Below are 24,665 nucleotides of genomic sequence, written 5' to 3' on the forward strand. Positions count from 1 at the left end.
ATACATCATATCATACGTAAATCTGAATTTTATATGCACCGGTCCTTCTCTTAACTATCTGAACCTCATTCCTTTAGGGTTTAGTTTCGATCTTATCACCAACCATGCTCCTCAGACCCTCAAGCAACATTCAAAGCAAATACATGAAACTCGCACCGTCTTGTGCAGTTTGTTTCAAAAAGAAAAAAATTCAAAGAAAAAAACATATTCAAAGCGAAAATTCATAGTCCTTTCCACGCCGGTCAAACCAAAGCTGCCATAACACCTCGAAACACCAAACTATTGCTATTAACATTTTATCTAATTATCTGTTGCAATATAGTCATCACTGTGATTTCACACTTACTAGGTAGGTGGTCTGGTGGAATGATGCTGTTATACTGTCACCACTCATCGATGCATGAGTCAGGCGGTCACCATCACACACACTTACATTCGACGATCACAGGATTTGAGGACATCTCAACACTCAACAGTGTGATCGAGCGCATTCAACAGGCCGTCCATTAAGCAATACAGTACATATCTCGTATTCTCATTATGTGGTTGTTTAAATCCACGTAGCCATCACGCATGAAGCTTACTGGTTACCCTCCATCAGACAAACATATATATTCGATCTTTCTCCGGTCAAGTTCTAGCACAACAAAACACAAGCCAAAACACCATTTAACCACCTCCAAGCTTCGCATTCCAAGAGACCGAGCGACTGTTCAGCCAGAGATTAATCAGAGAATGGCTGGAGAAGGAGATGATCAACTGAAGCTTCTCGGATTGTGGGTGAGCCCATACACTCACCGAGTGAAGCTTGCACTCAGCTTCAAGGGCCTGAGCTACGAGTACGTCGAGGAGGACCTCAGCAACAAGAGCGAGCTGCTTCTCAGCACCAACCCGGTGCACAAGAAGGTGCCCGTGCTCATCCACAACGGCAAGCCCATCTGCGAGTCGAAGGTCATCGTGCAGTACCTCGACGAGGAGTTCCCCAACTCCGGCGTCTCGCTCCTCCCATCTGACCCCTACGATCGCGCCATTGCTCGTTTCTGGGCTGCCTACATCAACGACAAGGTAATCGTCAAATTGCCTCGGTTAATCGATCTGAATTTGCATCGATTGGTGTGATGTTGTGTGCGTGTGCTCGCGTGTGTCGTCGTTGCAGCTGATGCCGTCGTGGCTGCAGTCGTCGATGGGCAAGACGGAGGAGGAGAGGGCGGAGGCGCTGAAGCAGACGTTGGAGGCGGTGTCGAACCTGGAGACGGCGTTCAAGGAGTGCTCCAAGGGGAAGCCCTTCTTCGGCGGCGACACCGTCGGGTACCTGGACGTGTCGCTCGGCGCCATGATCGGATGGATGCGCGCCGGCGAGGCTCTGCACGGGAGGAGGACCTTCGATGCCACTAGAAGCCCTCTCCTGAACGCGTGGATGGAGCGCTTCGCCGCGCTGGACGCCGCCAAGGCCGCCATGCCGGACAACAACAAGCTGGTCGAGTTCGTCAGGGTGAGGCGGGCTGCCGCTGCGAACAACTGAAGCCGAAACAATACTGTATTGGTCAGTTCCCAGTTGGTACGAGATTTGCTCTGCTCCAACAAAGAGTATCTTAAGGTATTGATACCTCACGGTACCAAATCGTTTCCAACCGTTGAATCTAACAATGTCCATCGATGGGAAACGATTTAGTACTGTGAGGTACCGGTACCTCAATTACTTTTTGCTGAACCGAAACAAATCTCATTGTCACTGCTTTGGGCCTTTGGCCAATTGTCATTTTTCAAGTTGCAAAAGTGTGATGTTCTTCCGGGTCATCCGTTCGATCGGATCTCCTTGTTACCGGGACATCATTTCTTCCAATAAAGGAAAATGTTGAATTTTGGTATTTAAATTGTTTAGTAGTATGTGATATAAAAACTGAATTTTCTATTTCAATTGCGTGCCTAGACGTCAGATTGTTCAACCAGATGCATATGCTCCAGGTGAATACATGTTATTTAAATAGTTGCATAAGAAATTGAACAAATATATTACAATGATATAGATCATTATATACTGACACATAATTAGCTAGGTTTTCTCTGGAGTGATTTTACATTCCTTGAGGAGGTAACGGGATGTACAATATTTTCTAATATAAAATTTATTATCTCTTAGTACCTCCAGTAAGGAATGGAAATTTGCACAGTACTACCTCTTAAGGACCATCAAATTTCTCTTTTCTCTAAGTGCATATCAAATTTAGCGTATATGACTCGTGTCATCATAATTTATCCTATAAAAATCTTTGATTTTTCTATCAACATTTAATCTGCATGGAAATAATTAATGTATATATGCATTACTATCCTTCGTAACTTCAGGAATGGATGGTATGTATGTCTCAATCTTTATTGGCCCCTGTATTTTAGTTGGTGATGAGAGTGTATGATGGCAAACTCATCGTCACCAACACCAACTGCCTCTTTTAAATAAAAAAATTGATGTAGCAGAGACTTTTTTTTCTCATTGTCATATATTGTATATGATGTTTGGACAAATGATTTTAAGCCTGCAATGGCGAACTATATCATTTCTCACATGCCGTTTAAATAGTTATAATAAAATTGAAACAAAATAGGCAACATACGGATGTAAAATGCAGATGTTATTCTGAAAAAGAAAACATAAGGGGGGCAATAAAGAGTGATGCTAAGTGTTCTTTTGAATGGTAGTGTGCAGTTGTTATTTTTTCAACATGTATATGTTTTTGTACAATGGAGTTGCACATGTTTCATGGAAATTAAATGTGCATATTTGGAAATGTATGTTTTAATGGGAATGTGTTTACAATATTATTTGAATTTTTTTCATGGAAATGACCAGATGTATTTCATTGAAAATGCAAAAAAAAAATCAATACAACATTGTTGCGCACAATCAAATGTTCCATGCAACATTGTTTTTGTGGGTGAAAAATGGGCAATGTACATATGTTTTTCGTTTGAATGAAAATGTGCACATATGTGTCTTCTTTGTATGAAAATGCTTAAAATGGTAGCATTTCAAATAATTAATCAGATCAAACATTAGTGTCACCACGCCTTTTTTTTTTCAGTTGTAAGTATGCACCATCCTCTTGCTAGGTGTGGTGGAATGATTAGGTCATGTAGGTAGGGTCTAGTAGGGGGCTCTCATGTATTCCACATAAAAAAAAAAACCCACCCCCTACAATGGTTAGTTGACTTTACATTAATACACACTAATTAAATCATGAATTTGCATATTTGATCTGAAGTTGCGTTTCTTCGGATTGTATAGCGCCCGTCTCTCCTCTCGTCTCCTTGTTCTTTTTGCTAGATGAGTCGATGTCGCGCCGTTGTCACCTGAAGCATCGATGTCTCCCTGCTCTCATTTCTCTTTCTTCCATGTAAGCAAATTTGTTTAGGTGGCACCAGAGAGAGACGGTAAATAATAGTAAATAATAGCCTTTGTACATTCCCTTATGTTGTTGTGCAGTCTATTTTTGATGTGCGAGTTCAGAGTTCGAAGTGTTCTGGAGAATCTCTTCTTGTAATTTCTAGAAATGGCATTGAGGAAATTACCAGTCTTGGCTTAAAAACAAGTCTGTCTCGTCATTCACCGTGCTTATTTAGGACTTGTTCAACTCCTGTAGAAATTCTCGAAAATTCCTCGACTTTAAATGGAGCCTTACCATTTTTTAGCAGATGCAACAACTATTATACTCCTACCTGATGACTGATGAGGACTGTGCAGCGATCGATATGTGCATGTGGCCATGTCCGAAGCTAATTAAAGGACGGAAGGACCACAAGTTGGTGTATAATAATGGAGAGGGCATTGAATCATTGATTCAATATCCCCATCAGATAATATTCAATAACTCCTATGGTGACGTCAAGCATCAATACATGAAGGTTACTTGTTACCACCATCAGACAAGCATATAATTGATTGCTCTGATCAAGCGATAGCAAAACAAAATACAAACCAGAACAGTCTCAAAGCTTCGCCCAAGCAGAGAAGAATGGCCGCCGGAGGAGGAGGAGGAGACGAGCTGAAGCTGCTCGGATTGTGGGCGAGCCCGTACGTCCTGCGAGCGAAATTCGCGCTCAGCTTCAAGGGCCTGAGCTACGAGAACGTCGAGGAGGACCTCCACAACAAGAGCGAGCTGCTCCTGAGCTCCAACCCGGTGCACAAGAAGGTGCCCGTGCTCATCCACAATGGCAAGCCCATCTGCGAGTCGCAGATCATCGTGGAGTACGTCGACGAGGCGTTCCCTGACGCCGGCGTGTCCCTCCTCCCCTCCGACCCTTACGACCGCGCCGTCGCGCGCTTCTGGGCCGCCTACATCAATGACAAGGTAAAAAACGACCAATTGCCAGAGAAATCAAGAGAGAATAGCTGATGATGAGGGGTGTGTGTGTGTTTGCATTGTCGTCGCAGTTCATGCCGGCGTGGCAGAAGGCGTCGTTGGGCCTCACGGAGGAGGAGAAGGCGGAGGCGGTGAAGCAGATGCTCGCCGCGATCGAGAACCTGGAGACGGCGTTCAAGGAGTTGTCCAGGGGGAAGCCCTTCTTCGGCGGCGACACCGCCGGGTACCTCGACGTCACGCTCGGCACCGTGGTCGGCTGGGCGCGCGCCGGCGAGGTCCTGTTCGGGAGGAAGCTCTTCGACGCCACTAGGAGCCCTCTCCTGGCGGCGTGGATGGAGCGGTTCGTCGCGCTGGACGCTGTCAAGGCGGTGTTGCCGGACAATGCCGAGCTGATCGAGTATGGCAAGATGAGGATGGCGCACTACGCCAAGCTTGCTGCCGCCTTGGCTGCTGCGAACAAGAAGTGAGCCGACGAAGCAAACCTGTAGTTGGTGTGTGTCCGTTCTCGTTGCTCGTGGTCTCGTGGAGGATGAAAGCTGGTGCACCATAGTCCTTCCACACCGTGAGGTTGAGTTGTGACTTTTTTTTTTCTTCCAGTGATCCGTTCGATCGGATCGTCATGTGATTCTGGCGCATTTAACTCAATAAAAGAAAGGAAGAAGTTCAAATTACCCGCTTAAACTATTGCGATGGTCCAAATAATTCGTTAAACTAGAAAACTATAAATTCAATACACGTACTTCAAATCAGGTAAATAACTCTTTCAAAATTATTCTAGACCGGCTCGAGATAGTACGCATGGCGTTTAGGTGACAATCCAATTAGAAAAAGAAAATCATAGCCCAGATATCTCATCCCTCTCTCTACATGTCTCTGTTGGGTGGGTGCGGTTAGAGGCGGAGATCGGTTAATTTGGAGCCGGGGCCTGACAGCATAGGTTGTTAGAGGTTGGAGGTGGAACTCGATTGGCGAGGATGCTGAAGGCTGCTAGCGGGAGCAAAGCTCGGTGGTATAGATGGCCATAAGGCCCGCCCCCACCCAGGCACAGTCCAAGGCGATCGGGCCTGCACGGCACGGTCGGCATTTCGGGCCGTGCCGTGCCTGTCCACAGGCTACACCTCAGGCCCAGGCACGCCCCACCAGCAGTCGGGCCGTGCCGTGCCAGCTAGTGGCGAACCCAGAACAAAAATTATCGGGGGTCCAATGCTTACTAATTATCTAATTTTTTTACTTATATACTAATTAACACCATATAAGTTAGTTAGAATTGAATAATTTACCCAGGGTCCGAGGATCCGGGAAAATGTACCTAGGATCGCCACTGGTGCCAGCCCGAAGGCACGGGTGGCCCATCGTGTCTTTTTTGAAATAAGTCTATTTCATATCCTTCTCTTTAGGCTGTGATATATATATATATATATGTATATATATATATGTATATATATATATATATATGTATATATATATATATATAGCTAAATAAGTTTAGGCCGTGCCATATAGTACGTCTAATTTTCCTCCATATTTTTTGTGTCGTGCCTTACATATGGTTGAAAATAAATCTGTTTAGCATCCCTGAACTTCGTGCCAGGCTGTGTCGGCCCAACGTGCCGAGGTAGCAACCTAGGCACGGCACGGCTGTCGGGCACGGCCGGCACGAGCACGACCTGAGTCGGGCCATGCCGTCAACCCTTGAGCCATATGGCTATCTAAACTCGGTGGAGAAGTATTAATTAATATTCTACCAATATTAGCACCAATTAAAGTAATTTTATTTGTTGATTGTTAAGTTTTACTTCTAGTAGAATAAATTAGTCTAGTACTAAATACTTAAAATATAGCTATATCTATTATATAGATTTATATTAGAAATATTAGATATATTTTAGAACAGAGGAGAGTACGTAAGATATAGTATAAGAGCAAATTCAATGTATATGTAACAGTTGATCATATCCGGTGGAAATGACATTAGTTAATACCAGCTCTACAATGTTATAGGGATGAAATGAAATTAAGGTGGGTTCTACCCAATCCCATCAAGCCATAAAAATCCGGTGAACTAGTGTGAATAATAAGTTAATAAAATAATTATATTTAATTTATTGGGCACAACTTAAATTAAGTTAAGATCAATTTTTAAATCTTAAAGTTTGTGGTGCGTTTGCGCAATGTTTTAAGTGTTGTATTAATTGTTTAATTTTTTTTAAGTAATGATGCCCTAATAAAAAACTAAAAAAGGAACGGTCTAGATTAACCTACAACCAATGGACCATATACTTATTAATTCTGCAGCAACTGAGCCTTTGTTTAAAAAAGAATAAATCAAAGGCAAACAGCATACGCATCTTTCTAGATGGAAAAATCGGCACAAAGGTAGCATCATGGATGACGCTTTGATGCACGGCTCCATTCTCCACAATCACCCACAAGTCGAAAACCCAACCTGAAGTCCTGAACACAGAACACCAAGAGAACCCACTAACGCAACACACATACACACAAACATCGACACATCGTGTCCATCGGAGGCACAGGAGAGATGGCCGGCGCCGGACGCGACGAGCTGAAGCTGCTCGGCATGTGGGCGAGCCCGTATGTCAGCAGAGCCAAGCTCGCGCTCCAACTCAAGGGCGTGAGCTACGAGTACATCGAGGAGGATCTCGGCAACAAGAGCGACCTCTTCCTCCGCTCCAACCCGGTGCACAAGACGGTGCCGGTGCTCATCCACAACGGCAACCCCATCTGCGAGTCGAGCATCATCGTGCAGTACATCGACGAGTCCTTCCCCTCCTCCGCCGCCTCCCTCCTCCCCGCCGACCCCTACGACCGCACCGTCGCTCGCTTCTGGGCCGCCTACATCGACGACAAGGTACGCGCGCGTGTAAATTGCAACTTAACTCTCGTGTATTTTCACCGGTGCGACGCCGCTCACCGGCGTGTGGACTGTGCAGCTAGCGGCGCCGTGGAGAATGGTGTACAGGGTGAAGACGGAGGAGGAGAGGGACGAGCTCATGAAGCAGACGCTCGCGGCGGTGGACGTGCTGGAGGGAGGACTGAAGGAGTGCTCCAAGGGGAAGGGGTGCTTCTTCGGCGGCGACAGCGTCGGCTACGTCGACGTCGTGCTGGGTGGCCTCGTGTCGTGGGTGCACGCCAGCGACAAGCTCTCCGGCGCCAAGCTCTTCGACGCCGCCAAGGCGCCGCTGCTGGCGGCGTGGCTGGGGCGCTTCGGCGAGCTGGATGCCGCCAAGGCCGTCCTGCAGGACGTCGACAAGGTGGTCGAGTACACCAAGAAGTTCCAGCCAAGGGATTCCGGCACGGCTGCAGATCGACAAGCAGTAAACTAGGCCGGCATTGCGACGTCCAAGAGAAGTACTGAGATCTGCTGCAGATTATTGAATTATTCAATGCCACTTTTGTTGACCATGTTAGCTGATTCCTATCAAGAACCTGATCCACGTTCTCTCAAAAGTAAAAGATGCGGAGTGTTGTGCCTGCCCAAACAGATGTGATGCGTCTCCCGGCTCCGATTTTTTTTATTTTATGAACTTTAAATTTTTAATTTAAAAATAAACCCTTTCAAAAATATATTTTCCAGATCTAAACACTAATACTGTCACAACAGTCTAGTTGGCATGACAGCGTGCTATTTGGTCACACCGGTCTGGCTGGCATGGCATTATTTGATCACGCCACCCTCGTTGGCATGGCGGGACATAACTGTCACGGCCGCTATGTGTAGCGTGTCAATATTATTTTGCCACGGGCTGACGTCGCCAAAAGGTTCAAATTCTGTAAATAAATTTTGTAAGAGTCTATTTTTAAAATTAAAAAATTCCCTAGCTCATATTATAGAAGTAACTTAAAAGAAAAGAAAAGAAACTTGTCACACGGCATTATAAGTAAATCTGTTATGGGGGTAAAAACATGAGTCTATCCAGAAATTAAATTTAATCAGTATAAATTATGAAATTGACTAAAAATGATAATAAAATAAACAACTCAGAAAATTATGAATGTATAAAAAGTAATTTAATTAAATCTAAAAGTAATTTTTATATGTAATAAAAATAACTTTTACAACATAGTTTTTTTTATCACAATATAATTATATAAGATCTTATTGTAAAGATTTAATTGCAACATACATAATGGTGTAATCGGATAAATAATTTTAGAGAAAAATTTATAAGAAGAAAAAATGGCATGTGCTGTTGTGTGTACTTTATTGGTTAGTTCTATAATATGTTGATTAAATTTAATTTATAGATAGACTAATATTTTATCTCATAATAGATTTACTTTTAACGCCGTTGTTTTGTTTTAAGTTACTTCTATAATATGTGTGATGGGGAAAAGAATATGCCACCTCATTGGGCTTTTATCGCGGCCTTATTAATTGTTAGTGGGCATTTCGATAGGCCTAGTTAACTGAGGGCCCACAAGCCTTATTACTAACAGATCTTCCCCACAGGCCCATAACAAATCTTGGTTCATAAAGTGGTTTGATATATACTAACCCTGAATAAGACAACTAGAGAAACGCATAAAATGGACAATCTAAGTTCTTAAAAGAAATAGAAAGGGAAAATTTGGATTGAAAATGCGAAGATCAACCTTTTTTTTTAATTCTTGCGAGCTATTTTATCCACATGTGACATGCCCCCGTGGCCTTATTTTAGCTGAACAGTGTTCTACGGTTCTACCGAACCCATTCATCACCTTGTAAATTATATTGGCACAAACCCAGTACTCGTGGAATCAACGGGAGGTTTGTATATTCCTGGCTCGATCCTCTCTCAAGTCAAACCGCAAATGCCTTCATGGTGGTAATTTCCTCGGCTTCTCGTGCAAGGAAGACATGTCTGCATCTCCATAGTCAAACCTCTGCATATGTTGCAACTTGCAACTTAAGCAACCGATCAAGTCGGATTTTATATACGCAGGCGCATACTTGATTTTGATTAGGAAATCTGAAAACTCCCCGGGCGTAGTGCAGGAAATGGCAGGAGGAGGAGGAGCAGGCGAGCTCAAGCTGCTCGGACACTGGGCGAGCGCCTACGTCACCAGAGTGAAGCTCGCGCTCCACCTCAAGGGCGTGAGCTACGAGTACGTCGAGGAGGATCTCCGCAACAAGAGCGACCTCCTCCTCGCCTCCAACCCGGTGCACAAGACGGTGCCCGTGCTCATCCACAACGGCAACCCCATCCGCGAGTCGCAGATCATCATGCAGTACATCGACGAGGCCTTCTCCGGCGCCGGCGACTCCCTCCTCCCCGCCGACCCCCACGAACGCGCCGTCGCTCGCTTCTGGGCCGCCTATATCGAAGACAAGGTAAATTCGGTTCTCTTCTGATCAATTTGTCATTTGTGTGTGAATAAATTCAGTTCTCTTCACTGCCGATGATCGGTGAGATGATACGTGTGTGATCTCGTGCGTGCCGTGCAGCTGGTGGCGCCATGGGAGAAGGTGTTCAGGGCCAAGACGGAGGAGGAGAGGGCCGCGTGGATGAAGCAGATGTTCGTCGCGGTGGAAGCTCTCGAGGGAGGCCTGAAGGAGTGCTCCAAGGGGAAGGGATGCTTCTTCGGCGGCGACAGCGTCGGCTACGTCGACGTCGTGCTGGGGGGTGCCGTCTCCTTCGTGCACGCCAACGACGTGATCACCGGTGGAAAGCTCTTCGACGCGGCGAAGACGCCGCTGCTGGCGGAGTGGTTGAGGCGCTTCGGCGAGCTCGACGCCGCCAAGGCGGTACTGCAGGACGTCGACAGGGCAGTGGAGTATACCAAGGTGCTGTACGCACGGAATGCCGCCACTACCGCCGCAAACAACTGAATTTACTCAGCTTAAGCAGGCGTCGCGACGTGTCTCGGGCTCTCGGCTGGCTGCGTGCCTTGCTGTTATGAAAATAGATGCACAATGGAGACACAAATTTTACGTGAAAAACCCTTGCGGGAAAAACTACGGGCGCCGACCGGCAATGATCACTATAGAGGAGATGATTACAAATGTAGGGGAATCACAATGGGAACGTCACCCCTTCCTGTACGGCTTACAAGAGTATATATAGGGGATAATAGAAAGACACATAATAGGACTCCTACTAGGAAACTAATCCGAATATATTGTGGGCCCAAAATTCGGATCACATATTTAACAATCTCCACCTTGGGGCGAATTTCCTCTTGTAGCATAAAAACATCAATCACCAAAAAATACCTCATGTAGGTAAAATCACCGCGCGCCAAATAGTGTCTAGGACTATACTGTAACACCAACCAAGCTTGAGCAAAGCTCAAACTTAGTAGCAGGAACTGGCTTTGTCATCATATCAGCTGGGTTATCATGAGTACTTATCTTGCATACCTTGACATCACCTTCAACAATCACACCTCGAATAAAGTGATATCTCAGATCAATATGCTTTGTTCTCTCATGGAACATCTGATCCTTTGTAAGGCATATTGCACTTTGACCATCACAAAATATATTAATGCAAGACGTAACTGCACAAAGCTCACTGTACAAACCTCTAAGCCAAATAGCTTCTTTACAAGCTTCAGAAATAGCCATATACTCTATTTCAGTAGTAGATAAGGCAACCGTTGCTTGCAAACTTGCCTTCCAACTAACAGCACATCCTCCAATAGTGAAAACATAACCTGTGAGCGATCTTCGCCTATCCAAATCTCCAGCAAAATCTGAATCCACATAACCAACAAATCCATCTCTAGATCTCCCAAACTGCAAACAAGCACTAGATGTACCACGTAGGTATCTGAAAATCCATTGAACAGCTTTCCAATGCTCTTTGCCAGGATTAGCCATGTATCTACTGACAACACTCAAAGCATGTGATAAGTCAGGACGAGAACATACCATGGCATACATAAGTGAACCAATTGCACTTGAATATGGAACTCTAGACATGTACTCAATATCATAATCTGATTGTGGACATAAATCTGAAGATAATCTGAAATGTGCAGCTAAAGGAGTACTCACTGGTTTTGCATCATGCATATTGAAACGACGAAGAACTTTTTCAATATAACCTTTCTGACTAAGATATAACTTGCCAGAATGTCTTTCTCTAATAATTTCCATACCGAGAATTTTCTTCGCTACACCCAAATCCTTCATCTCAAATTCACTACTCAATTGTGCCTTCAACTTTGCTATCTCTGATTTGTCTTTTGCAGCAATCAACATATCATCAACATAAAGAAGCAAATATATAGCTGAACCATCAACAACTTTGAGATAAACACAGCTATCATAATTGGATCTTCTTAACTTCTGAGAAAACATGAAAGAGTCAAATCTCTTATACCACTGTCTAGGTGACTGCTTCAACCCATAAAGAGATTTCTTCAACCTACAGACTAGGTTCTCTTTTCCAGGAACAACAAAACCTTCAGGTTGCTCCATATAAATGTCCTCTTCTAACTCCCCATGTAAAAATGCAGTCTTAACATCCATTTGCTCTAGGTCATAATCATGCATTGCAACAATACTGAGTAAAGTGCGAATTGAACTATGCTTCACAACAGGGGAAAAGACATCATTGAAATCAATACCTGGAATCTGGCTATAACCTTTAGCAACTAGCCTTGCTTTATATCTTGCCTCATCACTTGGAGACATACCTTCCTTTCTTTTGAAGATCCACTTGCAACGGATAGGTTTCTTCTCCTTTGGCAACTTCACCAATTCCCAAGTATGATTCTTTTCAAGTGACTCCATCTCATCATACATAGCAGTTACCCATCTATTGCAATCATCAGAAACAATAGCCTTAGAATATGTAGAAGGTTCTGCATTACCTTCAATTTCTTCTGCCACACTCAAAGCATAAGCAACTATGTTCGCTTCTTCAATATATCTTTGAGGAGGTTTAATATTTCTTTTGGGCCTATCTTTTGCAATAGAACGTTTTGGAGACTGCTGAACAGTAGAAGAATTTGAATCTTCAATAACAGGTTCATCTTGGTTAATAGCAACATCTTCTTTTTCTGGTGCATGCCCTGAACTGATCAAGTGCTCCACCTGCACACTTGCTTTCTCCTTACTCTCAACAGGAACATTAGTAGAAGGTTTGTCACGTAACATAACTGATTCATGGAAGACAACGTTTCTACTAATCACAACCTTTTTAGTTTTAGGACACCATAACTTATAGCCTTTCACACCAGACGGATAACCAAGAAAAATGCACTTAATAGCTCTAGGCTCTAATTTACTATTATCAACATGAGCATAAGCAGTACAACCAAATACTCTTAAGTCTGAATAATTTGCTGGGGAACCAGACCATACCTCAATTGGAGTCTTCTTATCAATGGCATAGCTAGGTGATCGATTTATAAGATAACAAGCAGTGGAAACGGCTTCCGCCCAAAACTGTTTAGGCAAACCTGCATTAGACAACATACAACGGGCCTTTGATATAATTGTTCTGTTCATACGCTCAGCTACGTCGTTTTGTTGAGGTGTGTGAGAAACGGTGTAGTGACGCACAATGCCTTCAGACTTGCAATATGATTTAAATATCTTAGAACAGAACTACATCCCATTGTCAGTACGAAGGATTTTCACCTTCCTTTCAGTTTGTCTTTCAACCATAGTTTTCCACTCTTTAAACACATCAAAAGCTTGATATTTGTGCTTCAAGAAATAAGGCCAAACTTTTCGCGAATAATCATCAACGATAGTCATCATGTAACGAGCACCTCCAAAAGATGTCTTACGAGCAGGCCCCCATAAATCAGAATGCACATAATCAAGAATACCTTCAGTAGTATGTGTAGATGTGTTGAACTTCACCCTCTTATGCTTGCCAAAGATGCAATGCTCACAAAATTTGAGCTTCCCGATGCTTTGTCCATCTAGCAATCCTCGCTTGCTCAATTCTACCAAACCAATTTCACTCATATGCCCAAGACGCATATGCCAAAGATTAGTAGTATCGGAATTAGATAATGAATCAGAAACTGCTGCAACATTACCTAATATAGTTGTACCTCGCAGATGGTACAGGTTGGTAAATTTAATATCAGCTTTCATCACAACAAGAGAGCCTTTAGTTACCTTCAAAATTCCGTCTCCACCGGAATATTTGTACCCTTTGCGATCAAGAGTATATAAAGAGATGAGACTTCTCTTCAAATTTGGAATATGCCGCACATCTGACAATGTTCTGATACAGCCATCAAACATCTTGATCTGAACTGTTCCAATACCTGCAACCTCGCATGGTGTATCATCACCCATCAAAACAGTACCACCTTGCACAGCTTCATAAGTGGCAAACCAATCCCTATTAGGGCACATGTGATAGGTGCATGCAGTATCAAGAATCCACTGGTCACTAGTTTGTGCACAACCAGCATAAGCAACAAGCAATTCTGCATCAGACTTCTCATCAGTAACAATTGCGGCTTTACCTTCCTCTTCTTTCTTACCTTATGGTATATACTTTCCAGTTCTCTTGTCTTTGTCCTGTAGCTTCCAACACTCAGAGATATCATGTCCATCTCTCTTGCAGTATTTGCATGACTTATACCTGCCTCTGGACTTTGATCTCCCACGGTAGCTACTTGAGCTTTTATCTCTTGATTGGTTCTTTGTGTTCTTCTCCTGTTGCCTGCCCCGAACAACCAAGCCTTCTGCTTGTGAATTTGAAACTTCAGAGGGTACCATCTTCTTCATCTTTTCTTTGGCATGCAAAGCATCATAAACTTCTTTCAAAGTTAGAGTATCACGACTATAAAGTATAGTATCCCTGAAGTTTGCATATGAGCTAGGCAATGAACACAATAGAATAAGGCCTAAATCCTCTTCATCATACTTTACCTCCATAGACTCAAGGTCAGCAACAATTTCCTTGAAAGTGGAGAGATGGTCCATTACAGACCCATCATCTTGCAACTTATGCAAAAATAACTTTTGCTTCAGGTTCATCTTACTGGTCAGATCCTTAGTCATGCATATCTGTTCCAGCTTCAACCACAGCCCAGCGGCTGTATCCTCCTTAATCACCTCCTGCAAAATATTGTTAGATAGATGAAGATGAATATATGACATAGCCTTACGATCCCTTTTCTTCTCATCGTGGGACCAATCCTGAGTCCTCTTGTCAAATCCAGAAAGCGCATCATCGAGGTCTTGCTGTGCAAGAACGGCTCGCATCTTCGCTTGCCAAAGAGAGAATCTTGTGTCTCGGTCCAGGAGCGGTAGATCATACTTCAAACTCGCCATAGGAATTAATCCTGAAATTTGCTAGTAAGAAATTAGGGTAAACCTAGCAAAATCGCGAACCTCTGGGTGCACTTTCTGTGTGCACGTAGCGTAGATCAGGGAATCTCCTGGTACACAAGCTTAGGTGGCCGTAGCAATTCTCAACGTGAAATTGAATTCACAGAACAGGGTGATGATGGCTCTGACTGACTTGCCCTACTTTTTCTTCACTTTGGGATCCGTGCGCAATTAGATTGGTTTCTGCTGCTTTTTCTCCTCCCGACGTGTGGTGTGGAGACCGACTGCTGCTCCTCCTGTTTTTTCTCGCGTGCGTAGGCAGCACGACGAAGATGAGACGAATCGACGAGACGAGCGACGACACGCGCCTGCCGTCGCCGATGATGAACGTGCGCCGGTGGATAATCTCACCGAATTGCAGAACGACGGTGGGATAGTTGTTGATCGAATCTCCAATGCTCTGATACCACTTGTTATAAAAATAGATGTACAATGGAGACACAAATTTTACGTGAAAAACCCTTGCGGGAAAAACCACGGGCGCCGACCGGCAATGATCACTATATAGGAGATGATTACAAACGTAGGGGAATCACAATGGGAACGTCATCCCTTCCCGTACGGCTTACAAGAGTATATATAGGGGATAATAGAAAGACACCTAATAGGACTCCTACTAGGAAACTAATCCGAATATATTGTGAGCCCAAAATTCGGATTACATATTTAACAATTGCTCGGACAAATGTACGGAGGACAGCTGTGGATTAGATTGTTCAGTATTTTCACTCGCTGTGGTCGTTATCTGTTGATTGCTGAAATAATTGCCATGAAATAAATCGTTTCCTAAGCAAATGATGAGCGGTTCGATCGGCGAGCAGGACGTCAACAGGGCGCGCGGTGGAATACAACAAGGTGTTGTGCTTGTACCACGGGATATCCCGCCACCGCCGCAAACAACTGAGTTAGTTTAGTTAAGCCGGCGTACGACGTGTCTCTGGCTGTCTCGGACAAATGTACGGTTGTCTGGTTTGGATCAGACTGCTCAATATATACTCCCTCCGTTCTATTTTAAGTACAATAGAAAAAGAAACTGTATAAAAAAACTTGAGCACTAAAAAAAATACTCGGATCGTATCCATACCAAATACTCGGATCGTATCTATACCATAATATAAAAAACTGGAGGACCGATGGTTCGACTGGAGAAAACCGAAACCAGACCTAAGCACGGTTTGGTTTACTTCAAAGACCAAACATGTCTGCTTAGAACCAGCTGAACCGGTTTTTAGGTGAATGGGACATAAAACCATTACTGGTTGGACTAGTCAACCTGCAAATGGGCTGCCTGAAGGCCCATTTGATCAATGCTTGCTGCAATACCGCTACTGGTTGGACCGGTCAACCTGCAAATGGGCCATGATTTTATACTAAAATTTTTATACCTCCTCAAGATCTGTAAAATTGCTCTTGTTCTAAACGGAAGAATTTCCTTTGTTCTAAATATAAGAATTTTACAGTCCTTAAAAATGTATTTCGAGGTATTTTAATTTTCATTAAATTTTTTTATACCAGATATCAAATTCTACGCTCCAAAATATGATGACTTCAGGTTAAAGAATGATAGAATTACCCTTCTAAAAAAACAAATCAAAGGCAAACAGCACACGCATCTTTTTACATGGAAAAATCAGCACAGAGGTAACATCATGAATGACGCTTGATGCATTGCTCCATTCTCCACAATCACCCACAACCACAAGTCGAAAACCCAACCTGAACACAGAACACCACGCACTACATTGAAATGAGCATACGCATTTTTCCTCTCGTTCTGACCAAGAGGAACCCATTAACGCAAGACACACACATCGACACATCGTGTCCATCGGAGCACAGGAGAGATGGCCGGACACGACGAGCTGAAGCTGCTCGGCCACTGGTCGAGCGCCTACGTCACCAGAGTGAAGCTCGCGCTCCACCTCAAGGGCGTGAGCTACGAGTACGTCGAGGAGGATCTCCGCAACAAGAGCGACCTCTTGCTCGCCTCCAACCCGGTGCACAAGACGGTGCCCGTGCTCATCCACAACGGGAACCCCATCCGCGAGTCGCAGATCATCGTGCAGTACATCGACGAGGTCTTCTCCGGCGCCGGCGACTCCATCCTCCCCGCCGACCCATATGAACGCGCCGTTGCTCGCTTCTGGGCCGCATACATCGACGACAAGGTTTGAGCTCTTCTGAATTTGTGTGAATCTCTGCACTGCCATGGTGATGATGATCGAATCGTTGACGAGATGTGTGTGCTCTAGTGCGTGCAGCTACTGGCGCCATGGAAGAAGGTATTCAGGGCCAAGACGGAGGAGGAGAGGGCCGCGTGGATGAAGCAGATGTTCGTCGCGGTGGACGTTCTGGAGGGAGGCCTGAAGGAGTGCTCCAAGGGGAAGGGATGCTTCTTCGGCGGCGACAGCGTCGGGTACGTCGACGTCGTGCTGGGGGGTGCCGTCTCCTTCGTGCACGCCAACGACATGATCACCGGTGGAAAGCTCTTCGACGCTGCGAGGACGCCGCTGCTGGCGGCGTGGTTGGAGCGCTTCGGCGAGCTCGACGCCGCCAAGGCGGTGCTGCAGGACGTCGACAGGGCGGTGGAGCACACCAAGGTGCGGTACGCACGGAATGCCGCCACCGCCGCAAACGACTGAATTAGTTAAGTTAAGCAGGCGTGGCTACGTACGTGTCTCCGGCTGGCTAGCTTGCTCGGACAAATGTACGTCTGGATTAGATTGCTCAATATTTTCACTAGCTGTTGTCGTTACACTACTATAGAAACACACATGCATATTGACACTATATAAGTGCCGGAACAGCCAAAACCGACACATATAGTGTTTCTCCCATCTCTACGGGCTGAAAATTAAAAAAAATAGGAACCTTTAAACAAAGGTGCTGGTTTCAGAGAAAAACCGGCACCTATACTACATGTATCTTTTTTAAAGGTACCTACAATATATTATTGGTGTCGGCTTTTAATTAACCGACACCTATAATATACTGTAGGTATCAGTATACCATAGGTTATCAGTTCTTTCAAAAACCGAGCCGAGCGCGACATCTCCCGTCCTTATCCGTACTTGCCTAGGTATCAGTATACCATAGGTTACCAGTTCTTTCAAAAACCGAGCCGAGCGCGACATCTCCCGTCCTTATCCGTACTTGCCCCCCACCACAAATCTCTCATTCTCCCTCGCCCCCTCCTCTCCCTCTCACCTCCCTCCCACAGCGGATCCACCCCCGCGGCCGCCACTGGATCCACCCTCGGCCGCCACCAGATCCACTCGTGGCTGCCGCTGACATTGTCGCCACCACCGAATTTGCTGTGGGAGGGAGGCGAGAAGGGACAGAGGGAGCCACCGCCGTCGGATCCACCCGTGGTTGCCGCTGACGTTGCCACCACTGCCGGATCTGCTGTGGGAGGGAAGCGAGAAGGGACAGAGGGAGCTGCCGCCGCCGGATCAGCCCATAGTCTCCACCACCGCTGCCGGATCCACTTGCGGCTGCTGATAACAGCGCCACTGGCGCCGGATCTGCCGTGGGAGGGAGACGAGAGGGAGCGGAGGGAGCCGCCGCCGCTGGATCCACCCGCGGCTGCCACCACCGCCGCATCCACCAGCGCGCGTTCGCCGCCATCTGCCAATACTCTACTCTTCTCTGGAGGAGTATTATTTTAGCAGGAGACGGGTGTTCCATGACTTGTGCGGCAAGTACACAGCAGAGTGTATTTTTCAATGGCAAAAGTTTGTTAATTCATTCCTTGCTGATTAATTGGCTCCCCAAAGAACACTCAATGTCACGATTACTTGTAAATGTTAGACTTTGCTCTAGGATCACCTAGGTTAGATCTCCTTTTAGGGTCGGAATATCTTTAATGCAACCCATCAAGGAGTAGCCACCTGAAATAATCATGTGCGGTGAGAACAAAATTAACATTAAAATATTATGCATTAAGCCTATATCACCGTTGGGCAGAATTAGACATAACACATATCACCATAACTATAATATTGCAATTATCAACGTTGGTCAGAAAAATTACAACATCATAGCACATAATTAATGTTCCTAAAATTAAATTCTCCCGTTGGTTCGAAATTTAATTTTAGAAACACTAATTTTCATCAATTTCATCTATTTGCAGCGGAAAACTATATAAAAATCATATGAATAGTAGCAAAATCTCTGTAATTCTCTCTCTGTGAAAATTCTCCCCTTGGTTCAAATTTAAACAGAGGTAAAACATGCAAAAATCTATTCAAAATTCTATTGAAATTTGCATGAAAAATTGACAAAATAAAATGGAAAAATTGGTACTGGTCTCTTTTATTCATTTTCGGCCTCCGAGGGACCTCATATGGACTTTTTCCGGTCGACCCGCGGCCTTTTTGGCGCGCACGGGCGCTCCCCCCTCCCCCCAGGCCGCAACCTGGGCCTGGGCCGGGAAAGTCGCCGCGCGCGCTCTCCCTCTTGGGCCGTTTTTGGCCCGACCGCCGCCGGCCGTCCGATCTGCTAGGGCTTCGATCGGACGGCCGGGAGGGGAGATCGGGAGATCAAAACCCGACCCCCCCCCCCCCCCCCCCGCCGCCGGAAACCCTAGCTCCTCTTCTCTCGCGGGCGCGCGGCCGCGCCGAGCGGCGTCACCGACGCCGGCGGCCCTCGCGCCGCCACGCCATGACCGGCGCGCCTTTCTTTTCTCTTCTTCTCCGCTCCCCCCACCGTCTCTAACCCCCACCGTGTGAGAGAGAGATGGCGGCGGCCGAAAAGACGGAGATGGCGGCGCCGCCGCGGGCCCCCTCGCCGGCGCGCGCGTGCACCGGCGGGTGCGCGCACGGCCGTCGAGTGGCTCCTCGGTTGTGCCCTTTGCCCTCCCCCCTTTTGCCGGCGACGGCCGGCGACAAGGTAGGGTTAGGGTTTCGATCTTTTGATCCGTGCGGATCTTGTGCTTTTCTTTCTTTGGATTTCTTTCCCCGAACCGATCTAATCACTAGGGTTGCTCTGATACCATTGTTAGACTTTGCTCTAGGATCACCTAGGTTAGATCTAGTCGGGTGGTTCTATTTGGGATTGATGTTTGAACTATAGAGATTGAAAACGGGAGAGGGTTTAGATAGACCGACCGGTTGAGGTGTTGGGGGATGAAGAAGTGCCGGTCATCATCGTCGTTGGCGCTCGGTTGTCGTGGATGCGGCGCCGGTGAGGTCAGCGGCGATGACGGCTGCGGGAGTGACGGTCGTAGATGTCCCGGTGATGAGGTGTGGCGCGGCGGTGGCGCTTCCCGTCACTGGCTGCGCCCCCTCTCGATCGGATTAGGGTTTGTAGGGTGGAGTTGGCGGCGGCGGTGAATCTCGTACTCTGTGCCGTGCCGACCTCCACCCCTCTTTTATATGGCGCAGTGTGACGGGGGCTCACCAGCCATTGGGCTGGACGCCCCCGATCAGGGCGCGGTCAAGGTCCGTTGTGCCGTTGGGCCCGACGGGTGGGAGATCTATCTAACAGTAAATAGCTAGTACTAGTAATCATATCCATCAAACGTTATAGCATGAGCATCATGGATGATGCATTGTAATGTTTCGTGCCTTTTCCCTCGCTGCATATTTATACCGCTACTCAAGGCGATCTCGACACCAAACAAGCACAATTAATCTGAATAATTGAAGTTCAGAGCAGCAGATTAATACTCCTAATTAGTCCTACCGAAATGGCCGCAGAAGGTGAGCTGAAGCTGCTGGGAACATGGGCGAGCCCCTACGTCTCCAGAGTGAAGCTCGCGCTCCACCTCAAGGGCCTGAGCTACGAGTACGTTGTCGAGGAGGATCACTTCAACAACAAGAGCGAGCTCCTCCTCAGCTCCAACCCGGTGCACAAGAAGGTCCCCGTGATGATCCACAACGGCAAGCCCATCTGCGAGTCGCTGATCATCATGGAGTACCTCGACGAGGCTTTCCCTGACACCGCCGCACCTCTCCTCCCCGCCGACCCGCACGACCGCGCCGTCGCTCGCTTCTGGGCCGCCTACATTGACGACAAGGTTATCACTTTGATCGGTCTGCGTGTTAAACTGATCAGAAGTTGATGTATATATACGAATGCTTCTGCAGCTAGTGCCCTCGTGGAAGCAGGCGTTCAGCGGAAAGACGGGTGAGGAGAAGGCAGAGGGGATGCGTCATATGCTCGCGGCGGTGGATGCGCTGGAGGCGGCGATGGAGGAGTGGTCCTACAAGGGGAAGCCCTTCTTCGGCGGCGACGCCGTCGGGTTCCTGGACGTCGCGCTGGGGGGCTTGCTGTCGGGTTCCTGGACGTCGCGCTGGGGGGCTTGCTGTCCTGGTTGCACGGGACAGAGGAGCTGTGTGGCGCCAAGATCTTGGACGCCGCCAAGACCCCGCTCCTGTCGGCGTGGGCGCGGCGCTTCGGCGAGATGGACGCCGCCAAGGTGGCTTTGCCGGACGTCTGCAAGCTGGTCGAGTTTGCCAAGATGAGGCGTGTTCAGCTGGAGGCTGCAATGGCAGCTACAACAGTTTCCCGCAACTGAATGTGTTGTCAGGTTGTTGTGTTGATGTGTTCCTACAACTGAATAAACCGTACTTTAAAATTTAAATAACTAAATATTTGACTAATAATATTTTATTATAAATTAAGTTGTGTTTGATAAAAAATAATATCATTGAATTGGATTGAAATTTGAATTTACTTTCACAAATTTGTGAACATTATATATTTGAGAAATTCAAAATATATTTAACCGTGTCAAGTTTAATCGCGCCTTAAACAATGTAATAGATTAGTGTGATAGAGGGGAGTAATACGGGCTTGTTCACTTTGATGCCATTTTCAACCATACCTTTTTTTTTTTTGCAAAGTTGCCAAAAAAAAAAAAAAGGTATGCGTTTATTTTTTTTTGCCAAATTTAGTCAATACATAAAAAAAACCTGCCAAAATTTTAGCAAAATTTTAACAATATTGTTATTTTGTCAAAAATTTTGGCATTGCTAAAACTTGGTAAGGTTTATTTTGGCTATAATTTGAACAGGCTCAACGTATGGAGTAGCTCAGGGGTCAGGGCTAGTTTGGATTGCTAACAAACCAAAAATGTCTATTAAAACACTATGTTTGTCACAAATTTGGCTTTGCCCATGAACTTGTTTCTTATGGGTGTATTTTGGCTTCAATCCAAATGAAGATTATTAACTTTATCCTATCAAAGTTGGTAGTACCAAAACTTATCTACGATTTGGTACTACCAAAATTTTGGCGAGATATCAATCCAAACATGCACCAATAATCTCTATGGGAACATCTAATAATTTCACCAATCTAATCTCTTCTTTCTATAAAGCTAATACCCACTACACTCCTAAAGCTCAACATGCAAACATAGTATTTATTAGCACTACTAAAACCTACATGCAAGCATGCCACATCAACCAATTAAGCTTACAAAACTCAACATGCAAACACATAGTAATTATATCTACAATTCATTTTATTCTAAAACTAAACATACACATACTAAATCATCATTTCAAATCGTTTTTATAATATTTCAATCCAAATCATTCATCATTTCTCCATTATCTAACATATATACCACAGCAAAGCGCGGGACTAGTGGATTGCTAAAGTCTGTATGCTGTGGCTTGTTAGAGAGAGAGGATCTAATAGTCCGTCCGCGTTGGGTTGGGCCAAAAGTATTTGGTCACATAAGATTGGGCCTAAATTGCACAAAGTGTCGTCTCATCTGTGCTCTGTTTCGGCCTAGATCGCACACCGCCAATTCGTCATGTTTGACGTACAACAGCAAGACACCCAGTTGTTGACTTCTAATCAGTACTCTGCTTCCCCAATCCCAACCTGCGTGCGAGATTGGGAGAAATTGCCGCTCCGTTTTGTGTCGTTTTGTGTATTTTCTCCACTCAAAAGAACAGAAACTATTGTGCTACTATCATACTACAAATACACGCGGTCAACCTGTAAGATTGTTTCTTTGAAAACGAAGTTGCACAAATCATTGTGTGTAATGCAGACACCCGTCAACCTACAAAATTCAAACAATGGTTTCTTTTTTCTTTTCTTTTACTGGTGAGAGCAATAGATTAGCCTTCGGATCAATGACTCGGTGTACTTTCAAAGAAAAAATTTGCAGAAAAAAATAATCGACATTATATTGTCAAAGATCTACAAGCTTTCTTACTAGCTTGATTCACATGCCCACTGACAATATTTTATCATTATAGCAGAAGAAGGGTTCTATAGCTTGAGCAGCAAGTACTACAACAGAGTAATTTTTAAATGGCTAGTTTCTTAATCTACTCCATGCTGACTGGCTCCTAGGTTCAACGTCACAATCTCTTGCAAATAGGTGTGGAAAATTATATCCATCAAACCATAGCATGAGCATATCCTTCCCGAACTGCAATGTTTATATAGATACTGCAGCAAGCACAATTAAGCATTTAAGCTGAAGAAGTAGTTCAGACTTGTACACTATTAGTGAAACACGCATCAGTATAGGAAATGGCTGCAGAAGATGAGCTGAAGCTCCTGGGATTTTGGGCGAGCCCCTACGTTTGCAGAGTGAAGCTCGCACTCCACCTCAAAGGCCTGATCTACGACTATGTCGAGGAGGATGTCTTCACCAACAAGAGCGAGCTCCTCCTCAGCTGCAACCCGGTGCACGCGAAGGTCCCCGTGCTCATCCACAACGGCAAGCCCATCTGCGAGTCGCAGGTCATCGTACAATACATCGACGAGGTCTTCCCCGACGCCGGCGTCACCCTCCTCCCCGCCGACCCCCACGATCGCGCCGCCGCTCGCTTCTGGGCCGCCTACATCGACGACAAGGTTTGCATGATCGATCACTCATTGGCTTGATCAGTGAAGTTAACTTTAGCATTTTGATCTGCCGATGTGCTGAACTAATCAAAGATTGACGTGTACGTGTGCCGTGTGCGTGTGCAGCTACTGCCCCCGTGGGTGCACGCGTACAGGGGAAAGACGGACGAGGAGAAGGCCGAGAGGATGAAGCAGACGCTTGCGGTGGTCGACGCGCTGGAGACGGCGATGGAGGAGTGCTCCAAGGGGAACGCCTTCTTCGGCGGCGACACCGTCGGGTACGTCGACGTCGCGCTGGGGGGCTTGCTCTCCTGGTTGCACGGGACCGAGGAGCTGTGTGGCGCCAAGATCTTGGACGCCGCCAAGACCCCGCTCCTGTCGGCGTGGGCGCGGCGCTTCGGCGAGCTGGATGCAGCCAACGCGGCGCTGCCGGACGTCGGCAGGTTGGTCGAGTTTTGCAAGATGAGGCATGTCGAGCTGGAGGCTGCAGAGGCAGCAGCTGCGCGCAACTGATCAATATTGGGGAAGCTATGTTGATGCTTCGAGGGGATGTCCACTCGTTGTTTGTATGTCACTTAAATGGTTATAAAAAAATTATGAAAAATATATTAACATGTGATATATCACTTCATAAACATGCAAGTTTAAATTCAGCTTCTATATCTTACAACGAAAAAAATAAATTTCACTGAGAATATACGTTAACTAGCTTATGTAGAAGTTGAATTTAAACTTGTATGTTTGTGAAGTGATATATCATATGTAAATACATCTTCTCAAATTTTTCATAATCATTTAAGTGACATGAAAACTATATAGGGATATTCTCTTGAGAGATCAAAATCCACTCCCACAATATTATCACTCTTCCCGTTGGTGTTGGGCTGTTGGAGACTTGGAGACTTGGAGCGCGTGCTTTGCACCTCCATCTGTCCATTTCTTTCATTATACACAGTAGTAATACGAAGTATCTAAATATGGGTAATTTTAGCATTTTTAAAAAGATATCGGGTGTACTATATTTTCTATTTTCTAGTATAAAACTTGTTACCTTCATAAACTAGAATTAGATTGAATAAAAATAATATCGTTGGATTGTATTGACATTTGAATTTACTTTATATAATTGTAACTTTTTACAACAAACATCGTAGTATTTGAAAAATTCA

At 45.5% G+C, this 24,665-nt stretch overlaps 5 protein-coding genes and 1 pseudogene across 7 annotated transcripts; all 6 read left to right on the plus strand.

Annotated features, from left to right (window-relative positions):
- Positions 1–573: 573 nt before the first annotated feature.
- Positions 574–1,902, plus strand: LOC127786170 (probable glutathione S-transferase GSTU6). 2 transcript variants are annotated; one of them, XM_052313500.1, is made up of 2 exons: positions 574–1,065; positions 1,178–1,902. In XM_052313500.1, exons 1-2 carry the CDS (start codon positions 574–576, stop codon positions 1,520–1,522), a joined length of 837 nt encoding a protein of 278 aa, XP_052169460.1. In that variant the 3' UTR covers positions 1,523–1,902. The 2 variants fall into 2 exon arrangements, with proteins under 2 accessions (XP_052169460.1, XP_052169461.1); XM_052313501.1 differs by having other exon boundaries at positions 644–1,065; positions 1,157–1,899.
- Positions 1,903–3,927: 2,025 nt separating this feature from the next.
- LOC127785946 (uncharacterized) lies at positions 3,928–7,781 on the plus strand. The gene is made up of 4 exons (XM_052313276.1): positions 3,928–4,346; positions 4,430–4,821; positions 6,843–7,230; positions 7,313–7,781. The coding sequence occupies exons 1-4, from the start codon at positions 4,011–4,013 to the stop codon at positions 7,703–7,705; spliced, it is 1,509 nt and encodes a 502-aa protein (XP_052169236.1). The 5' UTR covers positions 3,928–4,010; the 3' UTR covers positions 7,706–7,781.
- A 1,563-nt stretch (positions 7,782–9,344) lies between these two features.
- Positions 9,345–10,661, plus strand: LOC127753452 (probable glutathione S-transferase GSTU6). The gene is made up of 2 exons (XM_052278931.1): positions 9,345–9,693; positions 9,808–10,661. Exons 1-2 carry the CDS (start codon positions 9,361–9,363, stop codon positions 10,189–10,191), a joined length of 717 nt encoding a protein of 238 aa, XP_052134891.1. The 5' UTR covers positions 9,345–9,360; the 3' UTR covers positions 10,192–10,661.
- Positions 10,662–16,389: 5,728 nt separating this feature from the next.
- LOC127753453 (probable glutathione S-transferase GSTU6) lies at positions 16,390–18,098 on the plus strand. Of its 2 annotated transcripts, none has more exons than XM_052278933.1 (2): positions 16,390–16,841; positions 16,935–18,098. In XM_052278933.1, exons 1-2 carry the CDS (start codon positions 16,518–16,520, stop codon positions 17,313–17,315), a joined length of 705 nt encoding a protein of 234 aa, XP_052134893.1. In that variant the 5' UTR covers positions 16,390–16,517; the 3' UTR covers positions 17,316–18,098. The 2 variants fall into 2 exon arrangements, with proteins under 2 accessions (XP_052134893.1, XP_052134892.1); XM_052278932.1 differs by having other exon boundaries at positions 16,926–18,096.
- A 1,488-nt stretch (positions 18,099–19,586) lies between these two features.
- On the plus strand, positions 19,587–21,323 carry LOC127752663 (probable glutathione S-transferase GSTU6; annotated as a pseudogene).
- A 1,688-nt stretch (positions 21,324–23,011) lies between these two features.
- On the plus strand, positions 23,012–24,498 carry LOC127752664 (probable glutathione S-transferase GSTU6). Its single transcript, XM_052278071.1, has 2 exons — positions 23,012–23,505; positions 23,623–24,498. Exons 1-2 carry the CDS (start codon positions 23,179–23,181, stop codon positions 24,007–24,009), a joined length of 714 nt encoding a protein of 237 aa, XP_052134031.1. The 5' UTR covers positions 23,012–23,178; the 3' UTR covers positions 24,010–24,498.
- Positions 24,499–24,665: the final 167 nt, after the last annotated feature.

This window comes from Oryza glaberrima, chromosome 10 (assembly GCF_000147395.1).
Source record: "Oryza glaberrima chromosome 10, OglaRS2, whole genome shotgun sequence".
Classification (NCBI taxonomy): domain Eukaryota; kingdom Viridiplantae; phylum Streptophyta; class Magnoliopsida; order Poales; family Poaceae; genus Oryza; species Oryza glaberrima.

Excerpts from the sequence above, each read along its gene's own strand:
- LOC127786170 (XM_052313500.1), top strand. The coding sequence starts at position 574 with ATGAAGCTTACTGGTTACCCTCCATCAGACAAACATATATATTCGATC. Across the intron at positions 1,066-1,177 it reads CTGCCTACATCAACGACAAG|TCGTCGATGGGCAAGACGGA; the intron begins GTAATCGTCAAA and ends TCGTGGCTGCAG.
- LOC127785946 (XM_052313276.1), top strand. The coding sequence starts at position 4,011 with ATGGCCGCCGGAGGAGGAGGAGGAGACGAGCTGAAGCTGCTCGGATTG. Across the intron at positions 4,347-4,429 it reads CCGCCTACATCAATGACAAG|TTCATGCCGGCGTGGCAGAA; the intron begins GTAAAAAACGAC and ends TTGTCGTCGCAG. Across the intron at positions 7,231-7,312 it reads CCGCCTACATCGACGACAAG|CTAGCGGCGCCGTGGAGAAT; the intron begins GTACGCGCGCGT and ends TGGACTGTGCAG.
- LOC127753452 (XM_052278931.1), top strand. The coding sequence starts at position 9,361 with ATGGCAGGAGGAGGAGGAGCAGGCGAGCTCAAGCTGCTCGGACACTGG. Across the intron at positions 9,694-9,807 it reads CCGCCTATATCGAAGACAAG|CTGGTGGCGCCATGGGAGAA; the intron begins GTAAATTCGGTT and ends CGTGCCGTGCAG.
- LOC127753453 (XM_052278932.1), top strand. The coding sequence starts at position 16,518 with ATGGCCGGACACGACGAGCTGAAGCTGCTCGGCCACTGGTCGAGCGCC. Across the intron at positions 16,842-16,925 it reads CCGCATACATCGACGACAAG|TGCGTGCAGCTACTGGCGCC; the intron begins GTTTGAGCTCTT and ends TGTGTGCTCTAG.
- LOC127752664 (XM_052278071.1), top strand. The coding sequence starts at position 23,179 with ATGGCTGCAGAAGATGAGCTGAAGCTCCTGGGATTTTGGGCGAGCCCC. Across the intron at positions 23,506-23,622 it reads CCGCCTACATCGACGACAAG|CTACTGCCCCCGTGGGTGCA; the intron begins GTTTGCATGATC and ends GTGCGTGTGCAG.